General features: G+C 39.4%; 1 protein-coding gene across 1 annotated transcript; it reads left to right on the plus strand.

Moving 5' to 3' along the window:
* The first annotated feature begins 2,948 nt into the window (after nucleotides 1-2,948).
* LOC133738656 (DNA replication licensing factor MCM4) lies at nucleotides 2,949-8,591 on the plus strand. Its single transcript, XM_062166234.1, has 18 exons — nucleotides 2,949-3,096; nucleotides 3,197-3,853; nucleotides 3,985-4,113; nucleotides 4,198-4,279; nucleotides 5,005-5,137; nucleotides 5,231-5,302; nucleotides 5,399-5,521; nucleotides 5,612-5,725; nucleotides 5,843-6,055; nucleotides 6,149-6,247; nucleotides 6,570-6,730; nucleotides 6,953-7,049; nucleotides 7,140-7,301; nucleotides 7,698-7,778; nucleotides 7,871-7,949; nucleotides 8,036-8,172; nucleotides 8,267-8,320; nucleotides 8,406-8,591. The coding sequence occupies exons 1-18, from the start codon at nucleotides 3,060-3,062 to the stop codon at nucleotides 8,478-8,480; spliced, it is 2,505 nt and encodes an 834-aa protein (XP_062022218.1). The 5' UTR covers nucleotides 2,949-3,059; the 3' UTR covers nucleotides 8,481-8,591.
* Nucleotides 8,592-11,459: the final 2,868 nt, after the last annotated feature.

The following is an 11,459-nucleotide window of genomic DNA, read 5'->3' on the forward strand; positions in this document are numbered from 1 at the left end:
AATGAAATTCATACTCCTCAGAGCAATTCCAACAGCTTCTTTATAATTTTTGTAGTATAGGGAAGTTAAAGTTAAAACTTTAAGCAATTTTTCTTCTCAAACTCCAACAAATTCCCTATTTTACAACAATATCTGAAATCGGAGTTGCTCTCAATTTGCAATTCACGCTCATTTTTTGTTTTGTATAAATTCTTCTAAAAAAAAAAGAAAAGAATTTAAGTTACTAAAAAAATAAATATAGAGGGTAAATTGTAAAATAGGGAGTGTGAATTTTATTCCCCTACATTATTGCTAGGAGAAACTTAGAAATCAAATAAGTGGGAGCAAAAACTCATCAGACTGCATACTAGTGTATAAGTGGGGAACTTGGGATTAAATACAGGAGTGAAATTCTTATTGAATTCCTAATAGTTTGAAACATTCATAAAATCACTCAAATGGAACTCAAAACGGTGCTGGAAAACTTGAAAAGAGGTTACTTACATCGATGAAATTCATCGCAGTGATAAGACGAGAACAACGATGAAAGAAGATGAGTGAGGAGGATTGTATGCAAGAGAGGTTGCATCAAGCTCATCGAACACTATCAGTGACGAACAACAATCTCCAAACTCTCCAAAAACAGCACATTAGGTTGGGTATGATCGATTTGATTGGAGATTCAAATCAATTCGTATTCTTAGTTAAGAAGCTGGAAGGGGAAAATGATCAGGGAGGAAAAATTGAAGGTAAACACATGCGTTTTGGCTTGGCCAATTGGCCTTATGAGTTATGACCGACAACAAAATTAAGGCTTAATGATTAATAAAAAGGGGAAATGATCATTTACCCAATTTTAGCTTAAAAATTGCCCACTTACCCAAACATTCTAAGAGATTGCCCACTTACCCAAACACTTTAAGAGATTATTTCCCTAATACCCAATTAAGTATTTTTTTTATTCTTTTTTATTTATCTTTGGGACAATTTTGCCCTCTCATTCTTTGTCACTTAGAGAGAGAAGTGATAGGACCTTGCCGGACTCCGGCGACCGGTGACCGGAATCCGGCGACCGGTGCCCGGAATCTCGAATTCGGCTATTGGGACAGGTGATCGGATTCCGGCTTCTGATTTTATTACCCCCCAATAATACCCAGTAATCATATTATTGCCCCCCAATAATCATATTATTGCCCCCCAATAAACATGTTATTGCTCCTCAATAACAACAAGTTTATTGGGGATCAATAATTAGTGAAAAATGAAGATGTTTTGAATTTTGAAAGCTTTCGGAGGTTTATCCAAATAAATAATCTTATTATTGCAGTTGAATAAACATGTTATTGCCCCCCAGTAATCATATTATTGCCCAATAAACATATTATTGCCCCCTAATAATAATATCATTGCCCCCCAAAAAAACGTTTCTTTATGAAAAAAGAAAAAGAAATAAAAAAAAGCTCCTAATTAGATACATCAATAAAGGAGACTCAATTTCGATTGAATTATGAAAATCACCTCAAATGTCTGCCAAACTCTCCAAATCACTCATCACAACATCAAAGTTCAAAACCCAATTCCAATCAGAACCCAGAAACTTCCAAATCCACAGACAAAGCCAATTTTTGTCACAAATTGTGAAACTCCAACGATTATAATTCAATTTCCTAAACTAAAAGTTCAGGTCAAATCCAGAGAAGATTAAAGAGTCGAGGTATGCCTGCTCGAACTGAAGAGGGCGCTTGGGCCGAGCTTGAGGGGTTGGGCCATGCCCGACCATGGCTCCTCCTCACCCTCCGCTGCGATCGCGTTACCGTTCTGAGGCTCCTCCTCCATGTTTGCTCCCGATCGAAGCTTGAACTACAGTGAGACTGTAAAGTAGTGTGCGGAGGAGGCGGAGGAGCGAGTTCGAAGGAGGTGGCCGCTCAGAGGGCGGCGGCGGCGCCATCCCTTCTCCTCTTCAGCTTCAGATCTAACAGCGGAGGACGACTCTCAGTCCGCTATGCGGCTCATCCAATGGTTGTCCCTCCACCTGACGCCGGTCAGAATTTCACCGGACAATGACTACCGCATCCAATGGCTATCCAGCCCTGTGGTGCCGCATGGCCGTCTCGACTGCGTCGACTCGGGCGCCGACCTCTGTGGCCTTCTTCCTTATCGAGGCCGCCTTCTTCCTAGCAGGGGCGACTCAGATTCAAATGTTAATTGGATTAATGGGCCGCCGGAGCTGCCATGGCAGAGAGAGAGAGAGAGAAACTGGAGGTGGAGATCGGGGAGAGAGAAAGGAGAGTGTGGAGAGAGAGGAAATAGTGGCATTTATACAGTTTCTTAATTATACGAAGGGCAAAATTGTCAATAGATGTTAGATTGGGTAAATGAGGTTAAAAAACTCTTAGTAGAGTAAGTGAACAATTTTTAGGCTAAAATTGGGTAAGTGGTCACGGCCCTAATAAAAATCTTAAGAGACATTTATGGGTAATTATGTTGTTGCAAGGAAAAAAGGTAAAGATAAATGTTAATTAGATTATCAAAAAAGAAAGAACAAACAATACCAACGTTGGTTGGTTCAGTTGGTATGGTCGTGTTTGTGGTTGAACCCCAATCTAAGTTCAATCCCGCTGCCGGCAATCCTGCTTTGGGTTACGCGATTTGTAAATCTCATGTGAAAACCATACCTAACAGATGCATGTCACACATCAGTCCTTCGAGGTTGAGTTAAAAAGAACAAACAATGAAAATGAGGGGTGCTCCCCAACCTAGGTTCGAACCCCGAAACTGTAAAAGTGGTCAGACACTGTGCTGCAATGCACAGTTGGAGCATTTCACATGCGCCGAAGGGGTTTATCTTGGGCTTAGGAAGCCTTTGGGTTCCCCTTGACAAAGTAAAAAAAAAAAAAAATAGCTGGGACTAGCCGAGAGAGAAGAAAAAGACCATTTAATCCAGCAACATATCTGGGCGGGAAAATTATAGCCTCTTCCCGCTAAATCTAAAACTTTAGAAGGAATAGAGGCAAACAGTTTGTGCTGCTCACACTCTCTGAACCCTAACTCCCTCTCTCTCTCTCTCTCTCTCTCTAACAATGGCTTCCGACTCTTCTGCACCCAATTTCAACAACGGTAAGTTCCCTCTCTCTCTCTATTTCTCTCAAATTGCTTGTTTCGGTGCATTTCCCTAAATCCCAATTTGGTTTCTTTCTGATTCCCAATTTCAACACAGGGCCTTCCTCTCCCGATGACTCCTTCTCCAGCCCAATCGGCAACACCTTCTCTTCTCCGGCCGACGCCGCCGCCGCTCGCCAGAGAACCCGCCGCCGATCCACCACACCCACCGCATTCGCAACCCCTCCCGCCTCCCGCTCCCGCTTCGCCGCCTCCGAAACAACCCCAACCCCATCGTCTCGCACGCGCCGCCCCAACGGCACCACACGCACCCCCTCCTCAACCGATGATGGCCCCCCCTCTTCGGAAGGCGGCGACAGCTACGGCATGGACGAGGACCGCCCCACCTTCGTCTGGGGCACCAATATCAGCGTCAATGATGTTAAGCTCGCCATTATTAGGTTTTTGAAGAATTTTCGGGACCAATCGCAGAACTCCGAGAGCGATTATCTTACTGAAGGCAAGTACATTGAGGCCATCAAGAGAATTCTGGAAATGGAAGGCGATTCGCTAGATGTGGATGCCCGCAATGTGTTTGATTATGATTCCGATTTGTATGCCAAGATGGTCAGGTACCCACTTGAGGTTCTTGCTATTTTCGACATTGTTTTGATGGAAATGTTGCCTGTCATAAACCCCTTGTTCGAGAAGCACATTCAGACTCGCATTTTCAATCTCAAAACATCAACATCCATGAGAAATCTGAACCCATCTGGTTAGTTTTCTTCACCCTTCTTGTTTTTCAATTCAATTTTCGTCTTTTGGTTTTGGGTTTTTTGGTTTGTTGTTGATCATGTGTGATGTGGATATGGAGAAATGGACTGATTTGAGTATATCTGTTTGTAGATATTGAGAGGATGGTTTCAATAAAGGGGATGATTATTCGGTCTAGTTCAATAATACCAGAGATAAGGGAAGCAATATTTAGATGCCTCGTGTGTGGTTACTACTCTGACCCTCTTCCTGTAGAAAAAGGTTAACACTACAGAAGCTTGTGTTTGTTAGCTTAATTTTCTGTATGTAATTATCTATAGTTTGCTGAATGTTGAGTGCTGTCAGGGAAAATAAATGAACCTACAAGATGCATGAAGGAAGAGTGTCAAGCCAAGAATTCTATGACACTTGTTCACAACCGTTGCAGGTAATTCATGGCATTATGTTGGAGTTTTTGTCTTGAGGTCATGCCGTTAACATACAAGTGCGCTTGTTATGCTGTTTTAATTGTTAGATTATCACTCTATGGCCAGAAATGGTACATTTTATCCCATTTTCCTTTCTTACGAACTTGCTCTATATTTGTTTCTTACTGACATCTTGAACTTGTAGTGGGTATTCTTCGTAAATATCTTTTGAGTTCTCTGTATGATTGTTGTTTGCTAGAAGCTGTCAGCACATAAGAGAAATTAATTAATTTTTTGTTCTTATCTTTCTTAAAGTTATATTACATTGGTTTGTCGTCTGTAACCTTTTTTTATTTCTGGGGGCATTCTGAAACATATGCGGTTTTTAGTTTTAGTGGATCACAAGTCCTGTATAAATCTAAACGTTTAAATACTATGAAAGATGGGTACCAAATTTAATAAGATTGCAAGTGGCAGTAATTGCTTTTCTTTGCTAAAGTTTAAAACCATTTTCTTACTTGGAATTGTGACTAAAATGGGGGCAATGTTAATCTACTGCCTTTGTTCTAAACTGGTTTGGATGAAGTATGTTCAGGAAAACACCTAAAAGGAGAGAGATCAAAGAGCAAAACTTTTATCAGATGAAGTTATTTGGCTAATAATTGATTTCAAAATGAGACTTTTGTAGTTTTGAGAACTGAGTTTTGTAATGAGACTATTTAATGGGTCCTACTTTGTGAATCAGGTTTACTGATAAACAGATTGTGAGGCTCCAGGAGACGCCTGATGAGATCCCTGAAGGAGGGACACCGCATACTGTGAGTTTGTTGATGCATGACAAACTGGTTGATGCGGGAAAACCAGGTGACAGAGTTGAGGTAAGGCCATATGCCATATGGAAAAGTGTTGTCGGTCCTAAGAAAGATAAATATATATTTTGTTTATCTGATCAATTTGTTTGTTTCCAATAGGTTACTGGGATATATCGGGCTATGAGCGTAAGAGTTGGACCTACACAGAGAACTGTAAAATCATTATTCAAGGCATGCTTCTATCTTTTCCTCCATTGAAGGTCAAGCTTTTTGTCATTGAGGTGGCTGCCTATAATGCATACAATGATCTTTTTCTTTTGATTGCAGACTTATATTGATTGTCTGCATATAAAAAAGTCTGACAAGTCAAGAATGCTGGCGGAGGAGCAGACGGAAGTTGAGAATTCCTTGGGTGGAAATTCAGATGAGATTCTTTTTGATGAAAAGAAGGTAGATCAATATACTGTCTTTTCACTTGTACTTGCATCAGGCATTGTTAGTACGGTCTCCACTTATCATATCCCATTGTTTCAATTGCAGGTGGAACAATTGAAAGAGCTGGCAAAACAGCCTGATATATATGATCGCCTAACCAGATCTTTGGCACCAAACATCTGGGAGTTAGATGATGTCAAAAAAGGCCTTCTTTGCCAGGTACATTATATGTTACTCATACTGATTCCTTCAGTACTTTGTTTGAATAAGCACAGGAATTAGTTTGTTTTCATTAATTTCTGAATCGATGCTTATTGTTCTTTGTCTTAAATGCAGCTTTTTGGTGGGAATGCTTTGAAGTTGCCATCTGGTGCTAGGTTCCGTGGGGATATTAATATTCTTCTTGTTGGTGATCCTGGAACCAGCAAGTCCCAGCTGCTCCAGTACATACACAAGCTTGCTCCCCGTGGCATATACACTAGTGGAAGAGGGAGTTCTGCTGTTGGTTTGACTGCTTATGTTGCAAAAGATCCTGAAACAGGGGAAACTGTATGATTCTTCTTTTTTCTTTTTAAATGGTTTATTCTTACACATTTCATAAAAACATATGAAGTTGAGCGGAAACAATATACGACTTCTCAGGTTTTAGAGAGTGGAGCCTTAGTTTTGAGTGATCGAGGCATTTGTTGCATTGATGAATTTGACAAAATGTCTGACAGTGCAAGGAGCATGTTACACGAGGTTGGTTATTTTGTTATTTATTATAAATATATGGCAGACATGTGCATTTCTTTTACAAGCTATAACATTTTATCTTTTTATAATTGCTTAACTTTGTCTTCTACCTTTTGTTCATGATATATGAAGACCGAAATTCTGTATTCTACAGTTTAATGGCATAATTGCTTTTCTTTAACGATTAATATGTCAGGCATATAATACGCTCCACTAGATACTATGCTAAGTTGTATTATCTATAAACCAAGACGTTTGAGAAACTGCATTCTAGTATTCCCTGGCTTGCAATTGATGGCTCTGTTTCTAATTATGTTTATATTTACAGGTGATGGAGCAGCAAACTGTGTCAATAGCAAAGGCGGGAATCATTGCTTCCCTTAATGCTAGGACATCAGTCCTGGCTTGTGCAAATCCAAGTGGATCTCGCTATAATCCTCGCTTGTCAGTAATTGACAACATACACCTTCCTCCTACCTTATTATCCAGGTAAGAAATACTTGACCCATCCCAATAGAAGAATGATTTATTTGAGCCAGTAGTGACATTAAAAGGGCACTGTTCATCCAATTTAATGAATTGGTGTAATAATGTTGTATTTCTCTTGAATATGTTCTGATTGTTCTCTCTCTCTCTCTCTCTGTTATGAAGCCATTGACAACATACTGGAGTTTATTACTGACTTGAGCTGCTCTCTGGTGATTTTCTCAGGTTTGATCTGATCTACTTAATCCTTGACAAGGCTGATGAGCAGACAGACAGGCGCCTTGCAAAGCATATTGTTGCCTTGCACTTTGAGAATCCTGAGGTCTGGTGAATATGGGATTTCTGTTCAAGAAAATGGAATAATTTTAGCAAATCCTTTGTTTTACTTAACACACCTTGTCTCCCCTTGCAGACTGTACAGCAGGATGTTTTAGACCTTGCCACGTTGACTGCTTATGTGGGATATGCCCGAAAGCATATTCACCCACAATTATCTGATGAAGCTGCAGAGGAGTTGACTCGTGGCTATGTAGAGTTGAGGAGGAGAGGAAATTTTCCGGGCAGCAGCAAAAAGGTAGAATGTTGCATGCATCTCTACATATTCTCTTCATGTAACACTTGTTTTGCATCATTATAAACTTAATGTCACTGCCTTCTACTTTAGTCACAAATACCAGTTTTTGAGAGTTGTACTAGATTATTATTTAATGATAACAAATGGCAGTTATTAGATACAATTGAATTGTTCCCTCCCCATCAAAAATATCCTCTCTTCCATCAAGTGCTTATCTTTTTGCACTTGCATTTGCAATTTCTTTTCATAAGAAAAACATTAATGTGGCCATTATTATGTGCTTTTGACCAGAAAGATTTCTTAATGCTTTTGGCCATTATTATGCTGTTTTTTGTCTTTTAAATACCTATTTGAGATGCCTATATATCATGATCATTTGTGTGATAATTTTAACAGGTGATAACAGCAACTCCTAGGCAAATCGAGAGTTTGATACGTCTTAGTGAAGCTCTAGCTCGGATTCGTTTTTCAGAATCGGTTAGCAAAGATTGCATTCTACCTTGACAATTTTCAATAACTACATCACGAGTATGAGTAAAATAAACTTAACTATGCCCTAACATATGCAGGTTGAAAAGCATGATGTAATGGAGGCATTTCGGCTTCTTGAAGTTGCAATGCAACAATCAGCAACAGATCACTCCACTGGTATAAATTTACTGCAGTTGTGCATACTTTTTCTAATTCTATTTCCCATGAAGACAACATTTTAATGTCATGACTTTTTACTCAAGGAACGATCGACATGGATCTTATTAATACTGGAATTTCGGCAAGTGAAAGAATGAGACGGGAGAATCTAGTGTCATCAGCTCGCAACTTAATTATGGAGAAGATGCAACTTGGGGGACCCTCAATGCGTTTGTTAGAGGTATGCTTTATTACAAGATGTATATACAATCAAAATCCAAATGTCTAGAAAAGCTAGAACTAATATCTCAATGTGCTTAATTAATGTCCTGTAGCTGCTGGAGGAGCTGAAGAAGCAGAGTTCTGGCAGTGAAATTCACCTCAACGATGTTAGTACATCTCTCTCTCTCTCTCTCTCACACACACACACACACACACAGTAGTCATACTGATGTTCTTTTATTGGTATTTCAGCTTAGGAATGCAATTGCTACTCTTGCAAGTGAGGGATTTGTCGCTGTTCATGGAGACAGTGTCAAAAGAGTATGATAGGAGGATCAAGAAGAAATGTATTGGTTGACATTTGACATTGCTTTTTAAATTGTAACAAGAGGCTACTCAAGATTAATATAGGTTTTTCAGATCGTGTTTTTGCTGGAATTATGTAAATTATTTTCGTGTAGTTGTCACCGCCATCAAGTAGCAAGTAGTTGAACAAACTCAGTTCTTCAGTCGTGAAGAGTAAAACAAAAAGTACTCTAGAGTAAAAAACTAAAAATTTTAGAATTTGCAGAGGTGATATCCGTGTTTTGGTCACTGAGGAAATCACACGAAAATGAGGACCATTTCGAACCACCACACAATGATGTCTATGTTGATTATTTTGTAAATTCCGTATTAAAGATCATGATTAGAAACAAGTCGAGCAGGCGTGAAGCTATCATTTACCACCGTGTGATAAACAGTTTTATATATTCTATGACTACTGGCTTCCTGCAACGAACATCACTTACACGTCATAATGGGATGCGTATATTTCCCTTTAGGATTTGACCCAAATTGGTGTCTTGTTTACTAATGGGCAGTACGGTGTCTTGGTACTAAGGTAGCCCAGATGAGAAGGGGCATCTTCTTGTATTAACGAAAATGGTATTTCTAAATATACCCAGTATATTTACACCTAGTAATTTTTTACACCCAACAAATTTATAAAATCTCTAACTACACCTAACAAGTTTTTCTATAATACCATTTTCTTTAATTAAACCGAGCAAAACTCATACACCCTGACAAAGAATACCAAACACCCAGCAAACTCCCTCGTTCTTCTGAGATGAAGAATACCAAACTTCGTTGATATTCACCTTGATTTGGTATGACGGATGAATACCCGGTCTCAAACTCAAGAATTTCTCAATCTCCTTCGCTCTCTTGCACCTGCAGACTTTGAACGTATCTCTCTTATAGTTTTATTGGTTTAAATTTCCTTCCAAAATTCTTTTAGGAGTTTAATTTCTTTGTTTAGGGTTTGAATTTCTGGAAGGTTTGTTTCTGCTTTCTCAATTGTTTGTAAATTTCTTGGAAGCTGCACTCGTCTTCCTCTTTCCGAACCTCTTTTCGCCCCACTAAGCCCTTGAATTATCTACAGATTTGGTTATTGTTTCACAAAATGCTAGCTAGACTCTTGTACTGATGCCTCATAGACGCTAGTGTGTATATAAACATTGGTGCAATTAATATCCTCTCCCGTTCCTCTTTCATCGGCCTTTTTTAATGCTAGCTAGGCTCTTGTACTGATGTCTCATGGAGTTTCTGCCCAGAGAGATTATCAGACAATTGAGATCCTAGCGCAAGTTTTGAAACTTAGTCTTCAACTATCATTCTGCTGTCGTTCATGAATTTCTGGTAGCATGTATATATGTGATAGGTAATGTAATGAATTTTCCAATAGCATTAATCAGATCAGGATTGCTGGGTTTAATAAAAGAAAAGGGTATTATAGGAAAATATTTTGGGTGCAGTTAAAAATCTCATACATATGATGAGTGTAAAAAATATGCTGGGTGTATTTAGATATTTGCTGGGTACATTTAGAAAGACCCATAACAAAAATATGTGCTTGACTTAATGATAGACTTTTGCAAACCCATCGACTGCCAAAACCATCTACTAGCAATGTACTAATTAATCGGACTAGATTTTTTTTGAGAGAAAGGAGGTCATAACTTTATTGAACTTTTGAAAATTACATGGAAATAGCTTCAGCTGCTAATGCAGCTAGTAAAAAAGAAGGAGAAGAAAAATAAAAGAACTCGTGCAACTCAGTGCAAGCTCTTGTTGCCAGAAGGTGTGCAACCTTATTTGCACTTCTGTTAATATGAATCAACTGCATATTGGATTGACTTTCCAACACCAGTCCAAGATCCTCATATAGCCTACCCAAGACAGAGGTATTAATTCCAACCCTCATAGACAATTGCCTCTGCATGATTTGACAATCTGTTTCCAAGAAAGCTGGAACGAAATTATTATCAACTGCAAATTGGACTGCCATAGAACAAGCTAACACTTCTGCATGTTCAGGAGACAAAAGGCCAAACAGCGGTCGACCTCCCCCAGCAAGCATCAAACCCTGATGATCCCTAATAACAAAACCAATGCCTCCATTCTTTGTTATGTGATTAAAAGACCCGTCTATATTGATCTTACACCATCCCTCAGGTGGAGCAGACCAACGCTCGACCCTTACTGTACGTACAACCCCCATCTTCATGTTGTAAAATCTGAAGGCACTCAACCTAGTCAAGCACTTGATTAGCACATCACTAGCAGGCAGACTATTATTTTCCCAAACTCTACAATTTCGTTCCTTCCATACTCCCCAAAGCAGATAGACCAAGTCGCCCAAGTCCTTCAAAGCTAGCTCAAAAACGCAATAACTGAACCAATCTAATAATGTGGAATTGGCAATACGAGGACTAAAACACACCTGAGTCAAAACTCCATTAGATTGCAGCAGTAGCTTAGTGTAAGGGCAATCTCTACAGATATGCAATGTTGTCTCCAAAGCAGAAGAGCACAATACACAAACTTGGGAGTCCAGTTCTACCCTTTTCGATGCTAGCCTCTCCATTGAGGGTAGTATATTATGACAAACTCTCCAGATATGCACCTTGGCAGAGTTAGGTATAGTAATTTTCCATAACTTTTTCCAAAAATTCACACCAACAGACAATTGGAATGGGCTTCTAGAATTAGAAGACGAGAAATCAAACCTATAAGCTGTTTTCACAGTAAACTTGCCATCTTTCTCCAACCGCCACACAACTCTATCTGGAACAACCCTTCTGCTCAAAGGGAGACGCAAAATAGCTTCTGCCTCAGCTAAAGGAAATAGACGTCTAATCAAGGGAACATTCCATAGCCTTGTATTAGTAATGAGATCTCGGACCTGTCCAACCTCTTCAATTGCACCATTGTTCCCCAAAGGTTTAAACTCTGGCACCCCTGGCAGCCAACAGTCAGCCC

The sequence above is a fragment of the Rosa rugosa genome, chromosome 3, assembly GCF_958449725.1.
Source record: "Rosa rugosa chromosome 3, drRosRugo1.1, whole genome shotgun sequence".
Lineage (NCBI taxonomy): Eukaryota > Viridiplantae > Streptophyta > Magnoliopsida > Rosales > Rosaceae > Rosa > Rosa rugosa.